At 42.0% G+C, this 19,032-nt stretch overlaps 3 protein-coding genes across 3 annotated transcripts; 2 read left to right on the plus strand and 1 right to left on the minus strand.

The window, feature by feature from the left end:
• Nucleotides 1-1,024: 1,024 nt before the first annotated feature.
• Nucleotides 1,025-11,822, minus strand: hmgxb3 (HMG box domain containing 3; the record flags this gene model as incomplete). Its single annotated transcript, XM_083915412.1, has 21 exons — nucleotides 11,726-11,822; nucleotides 11,038-11,200; nucleotides 10,719-10,893; nucleotides 9,498-10,007; nucleotides 9,264-9,368; nucleotides 8,973-9,107; nucleotides 8,595-8,839; nucleotides 8,102-8,211; nucleotides 7,917-7,997; nucleotides 7,631-7,713; nucleotides 7,421-7,528; nucleotides 7,139-7,279; nucleotides 6,280-6,587; nucleotides 6,039-6,166; nucleotides 5,341-5,472; nucleotides 5,035-5,219; nucleotides 4,723-4,945; nucleotides 3,309-3,442; nucleotides 2,696-2,815; nucleotides 2,369-2,578; nucleotides 1,025-1,618 (listed from the first exon to the last, which is right to left on the minus strand). Exons 2-21 carry the CDS (start codon nucleotides 11,175-11,177, stop codon nucleotides 1,025-1,027), a joined length of 3,867 nt encoding a protein of 1,288 aa, XP_083771538.1. The 5' UTR covers nucleotides 11,178-11,200; nucleotides 11,726-11,822.
• Nucleotides 11,823-12,074: 252 nt separating this feature from the next.
• Nucleotides 12,075-14,136, plus strand: LOC310948182 (SLC35A4 upstream microprotein; the record flags this gene model as incomplete). Its single annotated transcript, XM_083915226.1, has 3 exons — nucleotides 12,075-12,104; nucleotides 12,853-12,951; nucleotides 13,939-14,136. Exons 1-3 carry the CDS (start codon nucleotides 12,090-12,092, stop codon nucleotides 14,134-14,136), a joined length of 312 nt encoding a protein of 103 aa, XP_083771352.1. The 5' UTR covers nucleotides 12,075-12,089.
• Nucleotides 14,137-14,575: 439 nt separating this feature from the next.
• On the plus strand, nucleotides 14,576-15,786 carry LOC310948181 (putative UDP-sugar transporter protein SLC35A4). The gene has a single exon (XM_083915225.1). The coding sequence runs from the start codon at nucleotides 14,593-14,595 to the stop codon at nucleotides 15,568-15,570; it is 978 nt and encodes a 325-aa protein (XP_083771351.1). The 5' UTR covers nucleotides 14,576-14,592; the 3' UTR covers nucleotides 15,571-15,786.
• The last annotated feature ends 3,246 nt before the right edge of the window (nucleotides 15,787-19,032 follow it).

The raw sequence follows: 19,032 nt of genomic DNA on the forward strand, positions 1-19,032 counted from the left end.
GAACATCAGAATTAGAATTTTCAGTGCACATACAGAAAGGACAGCTAGCAGAGCACAAGGAGATATTGAGAGAAAGCATGCGTTGGAGTAGAATCACAGACTACACCTTTATTTGTCTCAACGATTGAAAATCTTGTAAACCCATCATTCATTTTAATCAAAGTGTTAGGCAGAGCATCGGTGACACAAGTAATCTTTCTGAAGCACCTCTTGTAGGCAGATCTGCTAAATATCTTCAGTTCATTCTCAAAGACAGTCGATTGTTGTCTTAAATAAGTTATGTGACCTTGAATAGATCTCCATTGAGAAGGAAATGTAATCCAGAATAAAAATACAAGGTCCATCACCACATCATGGTTAAGTATGACCGACAAATGCACATTTATCATCACTTTTCAAAAGCAAATCAGTCCAAAAGGCAACAAGTGGCGGGGGATGCGAGGTGAGAGAGAGAAAGAGAGGTAAGCAGAAATGTCTCATGGACATAAAATTGAAATAAATACAACATACAAATTCATGGTTAAATATATACATTTAGGCGGAGTTTTTAAAATCCTGTTTATATTATTTCAGTCACAGGAAAGGCCACATTCATGCACATTTTCACTTCTTTGTCTTGGTGTCCTGTTTGGTTAAAAAAACAATTATTATTATTGTTGACCATCTATTGTTACATTCCTTTAGTCAGTTAAAAATAATAATTTAAGATTCAGTCTCCATCGTCTTGACTTTTATTATCTCTTACTCACTGTTACTGTAGGGTTAGTTAGTTAGTTGGTTAAAAATATGACAGTGTCACCTGTTATCTGAAATGTATTTATTATATTTAGTATAAACACTACTGATTATTCCTCTCATTACCTACAAAAAGGTCCATTTTGCCAACCTACTTTATCCACATTCTGTCTATCCTTCTGGTAGCACTTATGTCTATCTTATCAACAGCATTGCTGTCTTTGCAGGCAACCATCTTTACATTCAGTTCCCCCTCTGACTGCATGTCGATTGTCCACCCTGAACGTTTCTATTCGGGAAGCACAACCTCATATGTCTCTGTCCCTCCCTCTTGTGTCTGTCCCTCCACTCCACTTCCTTCATCTTCCTCTGTGTTGATCTGTGCCACTCCCAGTCGGTACAGAGCGTCCCTGATCACTACCTCCCCAGGTTGGCAGGCCTTCACCACTTGGTTGATCTGCTGGCTCACAATGTCCCTGCTGGTGAGGAAATCTACCAGACGGTTGTAAAGGTAGTAATTAGCGGCGTTGTTGAAAACCACCGGTTGCCGCCGTGCACGGCTCACTGAGTAACAGTCCGCTGGGTTCTCTGCGGAGTCGTTCTCAGTTTTGTCTGTCTGCTCTTTCTGTTCCGCCCCCTCATCAGCCTCCTCTTCCTTCTCTTTCTTCAGCTCAGATATCAGGCTAATGTAGGGCTCCAGATCTCTGCAGAGCACCATTGAGTGGTGCTCTGGAGGAAGAACGGGAGGCTCCTGGGACACGTCAGGAGGATGAACCAGCCAGCAACAGGTTGATTTAGTGATGGGGTGGACCTGCTGGTTCTCTGCCACCAATGACAGGTCAGCGCTGTACAGCTGGTCCTGTAGCTCAGCACATGACACAAACTAGAGTACAAAGGAAAGAGGTCATCTGAGACAGGGACACACTTTGAGTCTTTTTCACAGAAACAAATATACATATGTATATAAATATCAGATATACAGTTTTCTTGATATAAATATATGCACTGAATTGCAGGCGTAAACTGTAAATTTAGTATACTGTATACAAAAGACTAAGCCCAAGCTTTTTAGTTTTTTCATAATTAATGTTGGTAAATACAGAGAAATCTGGGCAATTTTTTCTATTATAATCAGTGTTCAACTGTGTCAAAACGGTATAAAAATGTCTATCGTGTCTATTTTTCTATATTTTTTCTATGGCAATGTCAAAAAAAAAGCCAGCAGCCGCGCTGCATTACAGCAATATTTATGTTATTTGGATGGCGCTTTAAGTTCTGATCCTTTCATGATACATTCATTTTGCACTAAAGTTCTTAATAAAATGAGAAAATAATCTTTTAATTTGTCAGCTGTATTTAAGTAACACAGGAGTATACAAAAAAGGGCTTTACCATGTGGTTATATCATACAGAATATTTATTTATTGAATTACCAGAAAACAGTTATATTGTGTTATATATCGTTATTGAGGCCCTATTTAGGGATAGAAGATTTCAGTCATATCGCTCAGCCCTAATATGAACATACCTCCTTAGAAATACTGATTGGGCCTTGTATCTTTTAGTTTTGAAATTCAACCAGCGCACACGTGAGTTCCTTATTAGAGAATTGGATTTGATTCAAATCACTCACCTCTGGCTTTTCAAAAGGATCAGAGAAGCAGCCCTGGTTCCTTCCCCACATCTGGGTTGCCTGTTCTGGGTACTGCATGTCAGCACAGAGCGCCACCTGACGGGCACAGTCACTAACGTAGACAGGAGGCCAGTAGCGGGAGGACAGCAGCAAGTCTACGTGGTCTCGAGCCGTCTCTCCTCTCACCAAGTACTTAGAGCCGCACACCACCTGGACACAGGTGTTAAGAAACGGATGAGTAACACTGAAAACTTCTTATCTAACACATATTTGTTTTTCATATATGACAGATTTTTAAAAGGATGACAGGGCTGCCGTGGTTTTTACCTTGTGAGGGCAGAGCTTTGAGAGCTTGCCAGCAGTGAGGTGTGGAGGGGGCTGTGGGGCCGTGGAGAGACCACCGTGAACAAGTGTGTACAAGGAGATCATGGAGGCCAGCAGCTCATTCTAACACAGAGCGAGACAGAAAGACTTTTTTGAGCGAACTCCCACACAGATATGAGCACACCAGAGTAAGCAGAGCTAAGACGAACACAAACAAGGACCTTCAACCTTCAAAACAAGTGATATACCTTGAGCAAGACGCTCAAGTCTTACCAGCCCCAGTGTGTTAGGGCAGAGAAGGAGATTTCTCGTTCTTTAGAACAAGAACTTATCACATAATTTGTGTTACAAACAGTAACACTTGTCCTCTAGCAAGTACTTAATGTTCGCTTCCAGTAATTACCATAAAACTGCAAAAACATGGGAGCAGACACACACACACACACACACACACACACACACACACACACACACACACACACACACACACACACACACACACACACACACACACACACACACACACACACACACACACACACACACACACACACACACACACACACACACACACACACACACACACACACACAAACACACACAAACACACACACACCTTAGTGGAGCCTGGGGTGATGTTCGCCCCGCAGCGGTCCAGCATCGTTCTCAACTCGTCTTCACTGTGATCTTCAATCTTGTTGAGATCCAGCTCACCATCATGAATCAGACGCATTAAAACTGATGGATCTCCTAAACACAGAGGATTAAAACCATTCTTTTAAAAATGTGTTCGGGGGGGGGGGGGGGGGGGCAGACCTGCGACCCTTTGCACCGTGTCGCCCCCGTCTCCCCTCCCAATTCCTATTATCTTCAACTGCACTAAAATTAAAAGGCAAAAGAGCGATAAAAAGAATCTAAAAAAAAACAACTGTGTTCTTAAAGTTCATAAAAGCTACTGGTGTAACCAAAATTATTTAATAGTTTAATAGGGTCCCTTGAGCTCTGACCTCAAGCTATCAGAATGAAAATTAGGTCAATGGGTACCCACAAGTCTCCCGTTTACAGACATGCTCACTTTGATAATCCAGATAGTTTGGGGCAAAAAAACATACAGTTTTTCTCCTGCATTACAAAAGCGTTCTTGTCGCCTATTATCAAAACTGTTTATTTTATTATTTCTGCATACTGCGGTCCATAAACAGTATTAAATTGCATAAATTTGGTATGACTGAAACTCTTGGATTCAATGAGCCCAACGGGAGTGTGTGCTGATTTTAGTCCTCATAGTAACATTTCATTGTAGTGAGAACATTTTTTGAACTTGACCTCACTGTATAAAATGAGCTGTTGTGACCTCTAGGATAATCACAGCTTCATGAAACTTTACAACCACAAACTAGAGACCTGGAGCATTCAGAGGATGTGTGAGGAGGCTTTCTGAGGTATATTGAAACCAAGGGGGTTTCCAGGACTAAAGTACTCGCCATCCAATCACCGAAAAATGCAATTTTTGAAGAAATCTCCAAATGTCAAGTTTTTGACACCAAATCAATTTTTGAGGAGAAAAAAAAAAGAGTTAAATTTATCACCAAATCTGTGTAACAAATGGTATTAGCCTGAAAATTGCTACAACAACTTATGAGACATAATGAAGATGAGCATCATACACTTTCATCATAATGTTCTAAAACCTGACACCCTCTAAAATTTCAACATTTTGTTTTCTATGATGACTGTGTTTGTTTGCTGCAACCAAATTCCCCCAGGTGGGATAATAAAGTCTGATTTGACTTGACAATGAATAGGCGCCATAACCCAATGTTTATTAAGCTTACGACTAGAAGAACTTTATAAAATGTGTTGAGCTGCGTCTCAAATTTCCCTTCAGCTTCCCAGCTTTCAGATGATGTAAACCACTTCTATGTGCCATCTATTGTGGACCTGCTGCCTCCCCCTGAACCTCCCCAGCCCCCACCCTCACTCCTCTTCCAACAGGGGGCGACTGCTAAGAGATTAAAAGAATCAGGTACCTGAGGGCTGCTGTGGGTGTGACACGACCTTGTCCTTCTCTGTGTTGATGACAGTGGGACTCCTCATCAGAGGGGGGATGAAGGGAGCGATGATGGAAGCATCCACCCGTGTGATAGGGATGTCAGCGGGGAATGTCGCTTGCTCGATAGCCTCACTTTCCATGGTCAGCCAGAAGTCGTCCGTGTGTACCTCATCTAAGATTGAAATGTCAGGCCAGGTAAACTGTGGAGAGAATAAAACTGTGTGTAAGCACATGGAGAGGTCTACTAATGTAATTTAATTTCCCTCATTTCTTTTCATTCATCTCTCACCTCTACATTCTTTAGCTCCAGCACGTTGCTCGTGTATCGCTGCGCAATCTCCACTTTGGGAGCAACGCCACAAACGCCGCAGATCATGTCGTTGTAATCGCGCACTGTCAGACACTCGAAGGCCCAGTAGCCACTCAGGAGAAGCTCTTGAATTTGAGATAACTCCTCTGGACTCAGAGAGTGGACTGATGTAAAAGGAGGATGACAGAATTCAAGTTGCAGGAAACATACTGTAAAAGACTGCAGATACAAGATTGCAAATGTTCAAAATACCAGACAGAAATCAAACAGTCCCATAATTCATACCAGGGTGATTGGGGTTGTGGTCTAGGATGGTCCTGGCTGCGTGAGAGGGGGGTTGGCCCAGTTTGATACTGGCCCTGACCTTCAGAAACAGGTCTATACTGACCAGCAGTCTGTTCCCAATGTTGAACAACCCTGTCACAAAAAGAATCAACATTTGAATTAGCAGAGAACGCTGACAACAGCTGACAACAGCTCATGCCACCGCTTAAAAAATAATTCTTCCTCAGCTATTTACATGCACTTGATGCACTGTGACTGAGCATTGCAGTTACCATGACTACTTGAGCGAAATATTGCTTTCTAGCTTTCTGTCTCTTATACTAAACAACAGAACATTTATGTTATAACCCTGGAGATATTTGATGATGATAATAATAATAATAATAATAATAATAATAATAATAAAAATAATAACCTGGCTGGTTAAATTGTCTCACATACAATCACCCTAAACAAATGCAGAAGCTTCCACCTTGTACCAGTATTTTTGAAAATTATGAAACAGAAGTGATACCCATAATTCCCAGAAGTACAATTATAGTTTTATCTGATGTGTTGGAAATATTCTAAACAAATACAGAGTGTCTTCTGACATGATAGAGGGGAATGAGAGAGTAATGAAAATCTCTGAGGCTTCAGTACTTGATGAAAAAAAGTAGTTGAACAATGTACAAGTTGTTGTAAGTGGTGCCATTTACCTGGGTGCAGGTCTGTGAAGCTGTGCAGAGCCAGACACTGCACGTTGAGACACACCTTCAGCTGAAGAGTGGCTGTCTGGATCAGAGTCTCAGTAAGCAGCCAGCAGTCCTCTTGCCCTGCAACGGTACTAGGAGGCGCGCGCACACACAATCACACATACATACATACATTAGGGAACAGGACTTCAACACAACATGCCATTAAGCAGGATAGTTAGAATACAAAAACACATCTTCTCACCTCTGACCTCCTTTGAAGAGAGGGTAGTGACACAGACCACAGTGAGTAGCAGCTGACTCATAGAACTGAGGCCACCCGGACTCCACCAGCGCCTCCGCCTCTACGCTGCCCTCGTGCTCCTGGCTGCTGGGTTGAACCAAGACAATCTGGAGACTGTTGAGCTCCTGGATGAGGGTCAACGTTTCCTGAAGCTCGGTCTCACTCTCAGGAATCTGCACAGAGCGGTGCAGTAACTGCAGGGTATTTTGGCGCTGGATGTCCTTCTGAGCAGGACTCAGGGCCTGGTACGGATCGAGCAGAGTCCCAGACTGAGGAAGGAAAAAAATTGACATTTCACTTCACAATCTTGCAATGGGATCATACCAGCTGGGACCCGGAGCATAAAGTGGGGAGTTGGCCCTTGCCCTACTACAACTTTCTGCCCCCATGTTCCGATCACACACATTTTCAAACTTTGTCTTCATTTTGATCTCAACTACACACCTGTAACGTGTTGTGACTGTATCTTGCAAGGCCATGAAAGTATCACAGGGAAAAAAATCTGGCCGCAGACAGACAGACATATAAACACCTAACAAAATACTCAAAACCACCTCTCCGTTAGGCGTAAGTGTCTCCAGGACCACATTTTGCCATGATGACACACACAAACACAGACACACAAGGTAAAAACAATACCAAAATTGCTATCGCGACTTGTGATCATATAATAGAGAGCTTTGAGGTGAGAGGTTAGCTGTAATAATCACTTACGTAAAAGTGAAAAATCCTACTAGAACTTTACAAAAACACCTACAAACAGACAAAGACAAATGCAAAGCCGTCACTTGAGAATAATCCAGCGGCAGTAAGTTTTCACCTTTGCTCCCTTGGTGTTCTTCTGGTTCAGCTCACAGCCACATTTAGGGCACACTGCAGGTTTGTGCCTGTTCTTATACATGTAGTCACAGGAGGGGTTCTTACACCGACCCCTTCCTCGCGCTGTAGACAGTCCCAAATCCTAAAAGAAAAAAGAAGAACAAGAATTACCCACAGATAAAGAAAAAAGGGGGATGTCCAGAAACACATTGACATTAGAAAGGAACATCTGGTTTAATTTAATAATAAAGCAAAATTGCATAGAGAATATTAGTATACTGACAAAGCTGGAAACGGTGTGTTGTTTGAAAGGCACAACTGACAGGACATTCACTCTTCTATCAACCAATGAAGACACAGGCCTGTTTCCATCTGCTTGTACAAAATAATCCTGTGAAAAGACATGCAAAGGAGTGAGGACACTGGACCAGATCGGAATCGCCTTTGCTATTTGTATTTATGTGTGTGTGTGTGTGCGTGTGCGTGTGTTAACCTGCTTGGCTGCGGTTGTCGGTTTCGTCTGGCCGAGTTGCTTTAAAGTGCTGGGTTTGAGACCTGGGAAACTCTCTTGAGGCACTGTGGTTGAACAATAACCACATCAGTTAACAGCAGAGACCTCAGAAAGTGCAGTCACTTATACACAAATATCACTTCCTCTCTGTATAATAAAAGGTATATGCCAATAATAAGCACTGACTGACCAGACAACAAAACTATCTCCAAGCTAAGATTACATATCACAAAGTATAATAGCAATAAAATTAAATGATACACAGTACCGTTGGATGTTTTATTGTTGTTTGCGCTCTGAAGCTTTTCTTTGTCAGGTGGCACAGTTATGATCTGGAACAAAGCGCGACCTAGAGACACAAACACAAGCCAATGTGTAAATCCATATGGTAAAATCTTAATTGAACACAACAGACAACAGAATACTGTCGGTGTGTCGTGTGTTTTATCTCACCTGTGCTGTAGTAGGCAGGAAGGATGGGTCTCACGGGCCTCTTCTGAACAGTGGCATTGCTTCTGTCTTGACCTTGGACTGTGTTGCCCTGAAGACTTTCTTTCACCTGTCTACTCAATGACAGAAAGAGAGGGAACATAAATGAAGTGAGATGTACACGGGGGAGAAAAAAACTTGCAAGGAAAAAGCTGCAACAACACACACAGGCATCATTATAATCCTGTTATTCATATTTTTAGGTTAACAAAATGTTTCAATCCCACACTTTTATACAGCTTTTAAGCAACAACTAATAACTATTCATCCCACATCTAGAAAGCCCAAGTTATGTATATATTTATATATATGCCTACTGCACTTGGGCGTTAAAGCACCAATCTGCAGATGGTGTACAGCACCGACAGTTTTCACAGTCACAGCCCACATGGATAGCATGCTCCGTGTAGAAAACAGAAAATACATTGAAATGCATTGAAACTTTGTGGGTGCTCACTTTGTCTGTTCCTGCTCCTTGGTGCTGCTGCCCTCTGCTGGCTTTCCAGCTGGAGCTGCACGTTGCTTTCTGGGGCACCGTTTAACTTGCCCTTCCTTTTGGCTCCCAGCGGCGTTTGTTTTACTGCTGTCAGCATTCCCCTCCTGAGCAGGGGGAGGCGTGGGTTGGTAGCTTTCCTTAGTCTTGGTTTCAGCTTTCTGTGGCAATTGCTTGGACGCAGCTTCTTTCTCATGAGTCTTCTTGGCCTAATATATAAATGCAGACAAAGTTAACAGACTCGAGCCGCAGATCAAAACTGGAAAAATCTTTGTACAGCTCCTGGAAAATCATATGAGACATATCCCAGACTTGTCTGTGCAGATATTGCTTCACACTTACAGCAGGTATCCATTTTCCACCCAAGTGGCTCCCACATTCAGGGCACGTTGGTGGCTTATGGCGGGTGACATACACAAATGAACATCCAGGATTTAGACACCTCCCTCGACCTCTCCGGGTGTATGTCTTCACAGACTGTTCATTAAAAAAAAAGGAAACGAGGAAGTCCACACCTCTATTATCAGTCATCATCTTAAACCTAAATAATGATATTCCTGATTTACATTTTCCATGTGCTTGCCAACTTCAGAATTGACATTTGTGAGGTGGATGAATGATTAGGGTTCTTACCATTTTATAGGAGGGTTTGGCACTTTGGTCTACGTTGGCTCCCACAGAGACCATCATCATTGGGCCCACAGAGCTGACAACTGGCAAAGACTTGGGCTCTAGGTTCTGAAGTGATGGACAAATCGCTTTACTGCATTAGTTTAAACACTTTTAATCGATTAAAATGGTTAAGCCCTAATAATTCTTAACTATTAACAAATTCTGCTAACTGTTAGAAGAATATTTAAGTCTCACCTGGGTGGGTATGATGGCGACCACCTGTGTAGTTTCCCCCTGTATCTGCTGTACCATCGCCCCACCATAACCACTGCCACCAACTCCTGTGTCACCCCCTTTCAGCGTGACCCCATTTGCTGTAAGGCCAACAGAGCCCTGTGAGACATGGGCGTCTGTGGAGACCGGAGCTTTGCATGAGACAGAGGAGGAAGAGGAGGGAAGTATTCCTCCGGAAGACGTGGAATAAGACGCCACTTCCATTTCCTCTGCTATGTTGTCAAAAACGATGGGGTGTTCAGAAAACTCCACCTCACCGGCCAACCCAAGGGGTGTGAACTGGGGCTCTTGGGTGAGAGAGGTGGCAGGCAGGCCTCCCTGCACTGGTGAGTCCAGACAGTCCACACTCGCCTCTGGCTGAGAGCCGCCCAGCTGCTGATTTGAGGAGCAGCCTTTGGACAAGAGAAAGTAACTGGCTCTTGGGAGGATTTTGCGGAAGCCTGGTGGGTCTTTGGAGGGACTGAGTGACGGCTGTGGGAAAAGCACAATCAATAATATTGTTCATGGCGATAAATAAAATCAATATTAGACATATTATATTAGACACTAGAGAATCAGGCCATTATCAAGACAAAGCACTTCATACTGCCTTATCTGTAGTTACATGAGACAAATGTAGTCATTACAAATGAAATCAATTCAAAAGACTACACGAGAGCTCTGCGGTGTATAATCATAAAGAAGGACTCAACAGCGTATATCAGTCCAGCACTCCATCGTGGGTAACATTTTTAAAAAGATTTGCTTGGTTGTCTGCTTGGTACTATCATTAATTTATTGGTGCAGGCTGTACTGGTGCAACATAATAAACATAATTATCCCTGTAGGTAATAAAACTTATTAAACAGGAAAAAGGCTGGCTTATGTATCATAGTATATTCAGTTTATTAGAAATCAGTGATTCATCAGAGATATTTCGTTTTGCACTTTTTGATCATGACTGTGAAATTGTTTAAAGTTACGTCAGCTGTGTTTAACTTGGCATTAACCGTGATTCTGGTCCTCCTGAAAACTAGTAAACATCATTTAACTGCAAATAAGCAGCTATTCTGAACATAAAAAGATGTCTAAATAAGCATTTTAAACACCTTCACATTTCCTTCTGAACAGTGCCGTTTATTCTAAAGGCATTTACATGAGCAGGTTGTTATTGGGGAAGTTTAAAAAATTGAGGATGCTTACTGTGTCTGTACCCTCTTTCTCTGATTTGGCCTTCTCCAGATAGTAGCCTTTCTCAGCTACACTGAGCCTTCTCCAGCTCTCGCTGATTCTCTTGTTGATCTCTGACTGTGGTAGATTAGGGATTTCCTGTTGCATAATCTGATAAACATCAAAGTAGTATAGCAGGTAGGCAGACCTAAAACATACAGACAGATTCCACATATATAATCCATACATGACAATGATTGAGCTTGATCCCTGTTTAAGATGGGGGTATAATTAGCACCATGACAGCATTGTAACAGATGTGTGTGAAAGTCCTTTGGGATATGTACATTACCTAGGCTTCTTAGGTTTCTCAACACTGTCTTCTTGAGCTTTTCCCTTCCTCTTTTTTGGGGCAGTCACTTCCATTTGGCTGTAGTAGCTCTCCACCTCCTCAGTCACTTTCACAACCTCAAACACCTCCACTTTCTCCATGATCTCCAAAAATCTGGGGCCAACTTGAAACACAGTATGAGATTTGTTAGTGTTTTTTTTCATGTTTGAACCTTCATGAAAGTAGAGGTTATCTCAGATGTGTTGAATCAGGCTGCATTCGTTTTAGCTAAAGCATATGTTTATCAAACACATTGCTTTGCATTACACTACCCTTTTAACGCCCTACTCTGTAGACCATACAAGGTTTGAATAGACATGCAAGTGTGTACTATAATGTCAAAACTGGATTTCTGGAGGGGGTTGCTTTATCTCATCTGATGAGAGGTAAATAGAGATAATAAAAGCCACAGAAAGTAAGATGGAGTGACTACAGGTTCATGCAGAAAGAACATAAGCTAACACTACTGTGTCTTGGTCAAAACAAAACATCATGGTCATGCACGGGCCTTTAGGGAGACTAATAAAGCGCTAACATGTTGAAAGCGCTGGTCCTTCCCTGCTGTAAAAGTAGGTTTAATGGCGTGTGCTTATACTGCCTGCACCGTCAGTGGGTTATCCAATGAAATGCCTTCTTATTGAAGCCTTACCTACGAGGGACTGAGGTTCTACAAACTGTTCTGAATAACCTTTAAAAGTCGCCGACAAAGACAGACATTCTGCCAACGGTCAGTAACGCTGGCTCCATGTTAACGCAACGATTTGCGCCGCATAAATGTCACTAAAGTAGCTTCGTTTCTCGTCGAGTTGTAAAAAAAACATGGAGGTTTGTTGCTATGGTGCCGAACCAATCAGATGCAGGAATAAACAAGTACGGGCCAATCACGGAAGACGTTTTTGACGCGTGAAAGTACTTCGTGCGTCCCAAACACCGAGACCAAACTAATCGAGCTGAAGCAACAAAGTAACGTCCCAGGCGAAAGAGCCGAACACCGATCATCCCACTGAGCCAAGATGGCGGATGACAAGGTGAGAGAGTTACCCACTGTGCTCTGGCTTCAAATGTTTTCATTTCACCACAGATGACAGCAACTGCCAGAGGACGACTAATAAACGGTTCCTCTCAGCGGTAAAATGAAGTTACTAGGGCGGTGGTCGCTTCTTAATTAACTTAAGTTAATAGACAGTTAAGTTATGTTGCTATTAACTTAGCTAACTAGGAAACTCCGAGAAAAACAGCTATTTTGTGAAATAGAAATTCTGTTAGTAAAATGTAAATATCCAGGCTATGTTGTTTTTATTTTTATTTATTCAACCAGGAAAGAGACTCATTGAGATTAAAAAGCTCTTATACAAGAGTGTCCTCCTGGCCAAGACAGGCAGCAGCATAAACAAACCCAAGGTGGATACAAACAATAAAACACATAGCTTCCAAAACAGCAAACATTTCAAGTTCAGTTACAACAATAAAAGCCTCAAATACCTACATTCAGATGTTTCTGCCTCCAGGTTTTTCAATTTCCCCTTAAAAGTGTTCAATGACATCAACTCGTTTTGTTTTAAAGTTTTGCATAGCAACGTTAGCCATCTCATTTTGTTTTTTCTATTGATGCAAAGTTTGTATCACAGATTGCAGAAATACATTTCCAAACGCAATCAGATACAATTCACATTGCAAGAAGCTCAAATTGAATTCAGTTCTTCTAGAATATTGGTGCTTTTTTTATCGCCTTTTTGTTTTTTAAGTGTTTGTTAATGTTACACTGTGTATTTTTAGGATCCTCTGAAACATCTGAAAGATCTGATGCAGCTCAAAAACCAGTTGGATGAAATCCAGAGGCGAGTAGATAACGAAGTTTCTGTAGGAATTCCTCAGGTAAGTTCAAGTTGTTTTTGCTTTTATTTGCTTGAATAATTTTTTGGTACGATCATTTTTGCTCTGCTTTGCTCATTATTGCTATTAATAATATTACCATTATTGTTTTTGGTTTAATTTTGTATACATATTCATAATAACCATTAAATATGCCACTGCCAACTGTTGATAGTTTCAAATATATCTTCGATGGTGTAATTCTCATGGCAAATTCATAGAGATGTATAAAAAAGCATTTACCCTTCTTTCTCTTTTTTGTATGATCGAAATTTAAATACGCTTCTCGCTGTAGTTGATTGAGTCTAATTTTGTCTCAGAACTTCCTTATTATTTTTTGTCGTTATTTAATTGACAATATGCTGTTTTTATTGTGTTAAATATTCGGGCAGGCTATAGTCTGGTGATACGATAGGTATCGTGATTCAGGGGATACTATTCAATATATCAATATATAGACCTTTCAGTGGAATTCCATTGCTAGGCAACAGCCTTGGTCCTTGTTAACTTCCTGTCAGCTGATGTCATTCACATTCACTGCAACAAAATAAACTAGGACACATTTAGAAAGTTTATGTTTACATCTTTGAAAAGGTCTTTCTACTGTAAGCAAGATGATTTATTGCATTTTTTATATTACATTTTAGAAAAACTATCACAGTATAAATAACCATATTCATACGTTTCTGCGGTGAAGTGAAGAGTCAAATAGTTTAAGATAGATTACAACATTGATATCTAGCATTTGGGGGTTTAAACAACACAAAATAACCACCGTCTGACAATAATCTTTGCATCTAAACTATTAATTAGAATCTTTTTTGAGAATCAATCATTTCACATAACAGACATATATTTCTTACACCCCTGATAAATATGTTCCCCTACTTTTACTGTTAACATGTTTAATTTAAGTCACCCATCTGTTTATCCCTTTTCTGTGTTAAGACCATGCTGAAAATGTCTGCTGTTATCTCCTTGCTCTTGCAGGGAGGATCAGTGTTGGGATCTCCATTTCTGAAGGGCTTTCTGGCCGGCTATATGGTGGCTAAGCTGCGCTCCTCTGCTTTCCTGGGAGTGCTGCTGGGAACAATCACTGGCATATATGCGGCACAGAACTATCAAGTGCCCAACATTGAAAGGACCGTCAAAGACTATATGAACAGCTTGAAAAAAGGGCCAAAATAATGTTGGCTGGCTGGTAGTCTGTGACATAACGGGCACAAGAGAAAAAAATACTGTTGTGGCCGCTGTCTTCTGGGCCGCTTGTAACGGATCATCGCCTCTCAAGATTTCTGTGTAGACTGGACTTTGGATATAATGATATGACTGGAATTTCATTGTGGACTTTTGATGTTAACACACGAGATGGAAGACTTTGTGCCTACAAGGTTGTAATGTTTGGTCCATCAGATTTCATAACTTTTCATCTGCCTGGAGCAGTTCTCCAAGCATTGTTCAAAATACACACACAAAGTTATACAGAATTATGGTTCATCTAAGTATTTTATAATAGACATTTAAATGGTTGAGATTTGAAGCTAATTCTTTTTTTATTAAATAGCCAAAAAGTGGTGGGGGTTTTGCACTATAACTAGTATTCAGATTTGTTAGAAACTAAGTGTTTATTTTGGGTCATTGAGGATGATCGTGATCCAGAATGTGGGGCAAAGTTCCCCAGCGAGGATTAGGAGACAATGGGTGAAAAGGACTCTGTGGGGCGTCCTCTTTGGGTTGATGGTCCTGATCTATGGCTCTCATGCACCGCTCATCAGTCTCACCAAGGTAAACAATCAAGTCCCTTTCAACCCTTCATCGTGCGTTGTCATGATTGAGTTATCCAAACTCCTGATTTCCCTGGCGACTCTTGTTCTGACCGGGGGTACGTCCACCTTACGCGATCCTCTGCCTCTAGTCCGGATGGCCCCCTATGCTGTCCCCGCCGTACTCTACGCCCTCAACAACAACCTGGTAGTTCTCATGCAGGCCTACATGGACCCAAGCTCCTACCAAGTCCTCTCTAACCTGAAAATCGCCTCCACTGCCCTGCTGTACTCCCTCTGCCTGGGCAAGAGGCTCCGGCCTACTCAGTGGTTAGCTCTAGGGCTCCTCATGGGCGCAGGGGTGTGCCACAGCTACAGCAGCCTGGATTTAGGGGACCCTGACAGGGCTGAAGAAGAGGGAGGTCCCAGACTTCATATCACAGCGTGGGGGCTTTTCCTTCTGCTGGTGTACTGCTGCATATCGGGACTGGCAGCAGTTTACACAGAGAGGGTGCTAAAGAGCCAGAAGCTGCCCCTCAGCTTGCAGAATCTTTACCTCTATATGTTTGGTGTGGCCATCAACGGACTCTCCTTCTTCTCCTTTGTAGCAGGTGAAAAGAGCTTTCTGGAGGGATATTCAGGGGTGGTTTGGGCCATTATTGCAGGGCAGGCAGCTAATGGACTCCTGATGTCCGTGGTGCTCAAACACGGCAGCGGGATCACCAGACTGTTTGTAATTTCCTGCTCCATGCTGGTTAATGCTCTGTTGTCATGGGTCATCTTAGGGCTGCAGCTTACACCTGTTTTCCTCCTGCCCGTTTCTATGATTGGATTGGCAGCTTACCTTTACTACAGGTAGTAGATAACTGTACCTCAAGAGCCCATTGGAGTTATTTTTGTTTTCTGCCTTATGTCTACCTGCCTTCTGAAATCCAGAGCACATACAGTATAATTTGATTTCGTAACTATACACCATATTCTATGTGAACATTTATATCAGCTGAAGAAACTTCAAAAAATAAGTCAGGATTATTTTTTCTTCCGTTCAACATTACTGAAGAGTGCTGCTATTGTCATTTTGCTTGGTGTTTTAATTTTCTGCCAAGGACAATGTCAAAGATTATATCAAAGTGTTATTATTGAGTTAAAGTGTGGTAATGATAACCAATAAATTGTCAAATAATAGCTTTATTGCTCATGTTTTCCATTAAGCACACGGATTCATCAACATGTTTTAGTCATATTTTCATTGGTGTTGGGATAACGGTTCAGCTGTGGGATCACCGCGCACAGCTAGAGTGTCCTTTAATTCTCCCAATGCTGTAAAAGAAAAGAAAAAATGTTGAATGCTGGTCAGAGGACAAATGGTGTTTATGGATTTTTGCTGCAATTTACTTTGTAGGGTTTAGGGATCTATCTGTAATATAACAGCCAGGCTGGTAGAGGTAAAGGAACATAACACTGACCTTTACGGAGTTGTTTGTTTTCAGCCCGTAGCTCCTGGTTCTGTGCAGACAGGTAGACGGCATCCTGCACAGCCTCCAGCAGCACGCTTCTGTATCTGCCCTCTGACATTCTCCTCTGCTCCTCGCTTACCTGACGAAACACTCTGAAGACCTGGAGAGCAGGATAACACATGAAAACGAAAGTAGTAGTTCTACTGACCCGTCTTATAGTTATATAATAAAATGTTTTTATTCCCCCTTTCTCTATCAGACATACATATTTTACCTGATCTTCCTGACTGTTTTAAAGGGTTAGTTTGGAGTCACACAAACTACCCGGTGGAGGCAGCTTTCTGTTGTCTCGCTGATACAAAAGCTCTCACCTGCAGGCTCTCTTGTCTGAGACAGTGCAGCTCTGTTTGCTGTCTATGATGTTGATCCTGCAGGTCGCTCTCAGCCTGCTGGGCCTCAGCGCGCAGAGCCTCTATCTGCAGCGCAAGGACCCGCCTCTCTCTGGTCAGCACCAGCAACTCTCTCTGGGGGCCCTCTGTCTAACAGAGAAATGGATGCAACTATAAAATATGCGAGGGAATAACAGAATTAAGTCGCAAATGCAGTCGTTTCTACTACCCACCATAAATCCAGCCTTGCATTAATTTAGACTGACTCAGCATCCTCGGCTAAGATAGATCACAAACTGAATAATGTTAAGCAACAGTGTATCTCATTATCTCACCGGTAGCTGCTCCTGTGCCAAGTCTCTCTCCATCTTCTCCACCTCCTCCTGAATTAATCTCCCATGGTCCTCCGTAAGTTGCCTCCTCCGTTCCTGAGCTTTGCTGTATTCCAACTGAGACTTGAATTGTCAAAAATAAATGTATGAGTTGCCCACTCTTGCACACATAAATCTCATTTATATGTTAAATGGGGTATTCACCAAGCCTTGTAAATACATTATCCAGCCAGGTGTACACACACAGGCACATTAGCATCTTTAATAGATAGAGTGCATTACTTGTTGACAGAGGTCAGATTTCTCCGCAGCAGCCCCTTTCTTCAGTGTCTCCTCTCTGAGAGCCTCCCTCAGCTGCTGGACTCTGGCTACTCTCTCCTGCACTTTCTCTACGTTCCCTTTACCCTCTGTGGATATGAGAAACACACCGAGTATCGTGGATATCCCTATATGAACACTTTAAATACATATCTTATCACACCCAATTACCTCTGATATGTTCTTCCATTTGTTGTTTCAATTGAGCCTGCAAATATTTCAGTGTGTCTGTGCCCTCTCTGCTATGCAAATTGCTATTTCGGGTCCAACAACTCTGCCAAATCAATGCAAAACACTAATTTTCTTATGTTTGGATCACACACAATCTGTGATCATTTGATAAACTTGTGTGGAAATGTATACAGTTTAGGTCGGAACCTGTGTTTTGCTTTTTATCTTCGTTGACTCTTCCCTCCTCTTCTCCCAAGACTGATCTTTCACAATCTGTTGGAGAGATAAATGTATGAACTTAATTAGCCCCTACATAATGTGGAAACCAGACAAAACTAACAAACTTGTGTTTCATTTGTTTGAAGTTTGAAGTTTATTTATTTTCAAGAACTAAAACATAGTTCTGGCATTTGCGATGAGTCTGCAAAATCACTCTCGGGGCTTATTTATTGAATTACCTGCAGGTTTTTGGTCAGCTCTGCCAACCTGAAGGTGTTGTGAACTTCACTTTCCCCCTGTGACATCATCACGGCCCTTAGATCCACAATGTCACCTCTGATCTTTTGCTCAGTTGCCCTCGGACACCAGCGGTAGACAGTGGCCTTAGTTACCAAACTTCTCGCTTTCTGGGCCAAAGCTAATGCAGAGGGGGTCTCGTCATCTAGAAGACCTGATGGAGAGAGTAATTTCTATGCTCAAAGGATAACGATAAGTTGGAGTTGCTTTGCCCAGAGGAGCGCTTACCTAGAGGGTCGATACAGTAGATGAGGACTGTCCTGCTGTTTCCTCTAAGTGCATCATTTAGGAGAAAGGGGAGGATCTTGTCACTTGTTGAAACCTCACATTGGGTTTGGTCTACAACCTTCACCAGTGGGTTGACTCTGGGAAGCACGTATGGTAGAAATTTATGAGACGTGAAGAAAATGTATTTAGTGAGGTCTCCACACCTGGCATGCTTTATGTGAAGAGACTGGGTGTCTGAAGGTAAAAGATAAGATGAAGACCTTGTGTTCCTGACTGCCAAAACAAATGATCTTGACACATGGTTTTTCCTCCTCTCTGGTGGCGTGATTACACGTGGATCTGTGTGATGTGGGACATGCTGCATAAAGATGAGCAAACTGAAAGTAACTTTTAAAGGGGAACTACACCCATTTGCAAAGTTCATGTTACTCCTATGATCTTATAGCCTGGAAACCCTGAATCTGCAAACTCATGTTTCACTTGTTCTGGCAGATTAATCTGGCTCCTCTCCTATGCAGACAGATTTCCAGCCAACCTGCTTGAGCGGACCAATCACAACCATTTGTCTCATGTGGGGCGGGTTTAAGAAGATGACTGACAGCGTCACCATCCAGGCTCACACAACACAGATCCAACTGTCAAGCTAGGAAGCCCTGATGAAATATGACTCAATATTCTTTAACTGTATTGCCTAATTCTCTCATAAAATGTTTTTAGAAACACATATACCGTTAAGCTGTAATTAATACAATTGAATTGCTCTTTGATTCACTAGGAAAAAACCCAATGACCAGTTCAACTACAGTTAGGAGAGTGCTTTAACACGGAAAAGTTTTGTCATGCACTGGTCAATTTTGAGATTTTGGGCCATTTTCCCTCCTTTACATGTCTTCTACCAGACCGGTGGAGA

This window comes from Echiichthys vipera, assembly GCF_963691815.1.
Source record: "Echiichthys vipera genome assembly, chromosome: 6".
NCBI classification, from domain to species: domain Eukaryota; kingdom Metazoa; phylum Chordata; class Actinopteri; order Perciformes; family Trachinidae; genus Echiichthys; species Echiichthys vipera.

Bases quoted from the DNA above. Each gene is read 5' to 3' on its own strand.
- LOC310948181 (XM_083915225.1), top strand. From the start codon at position 14,593: ATGATCGTGATCCAGAATGTGGGGCAAAGTTCCCCAGCGAGGATTAGG.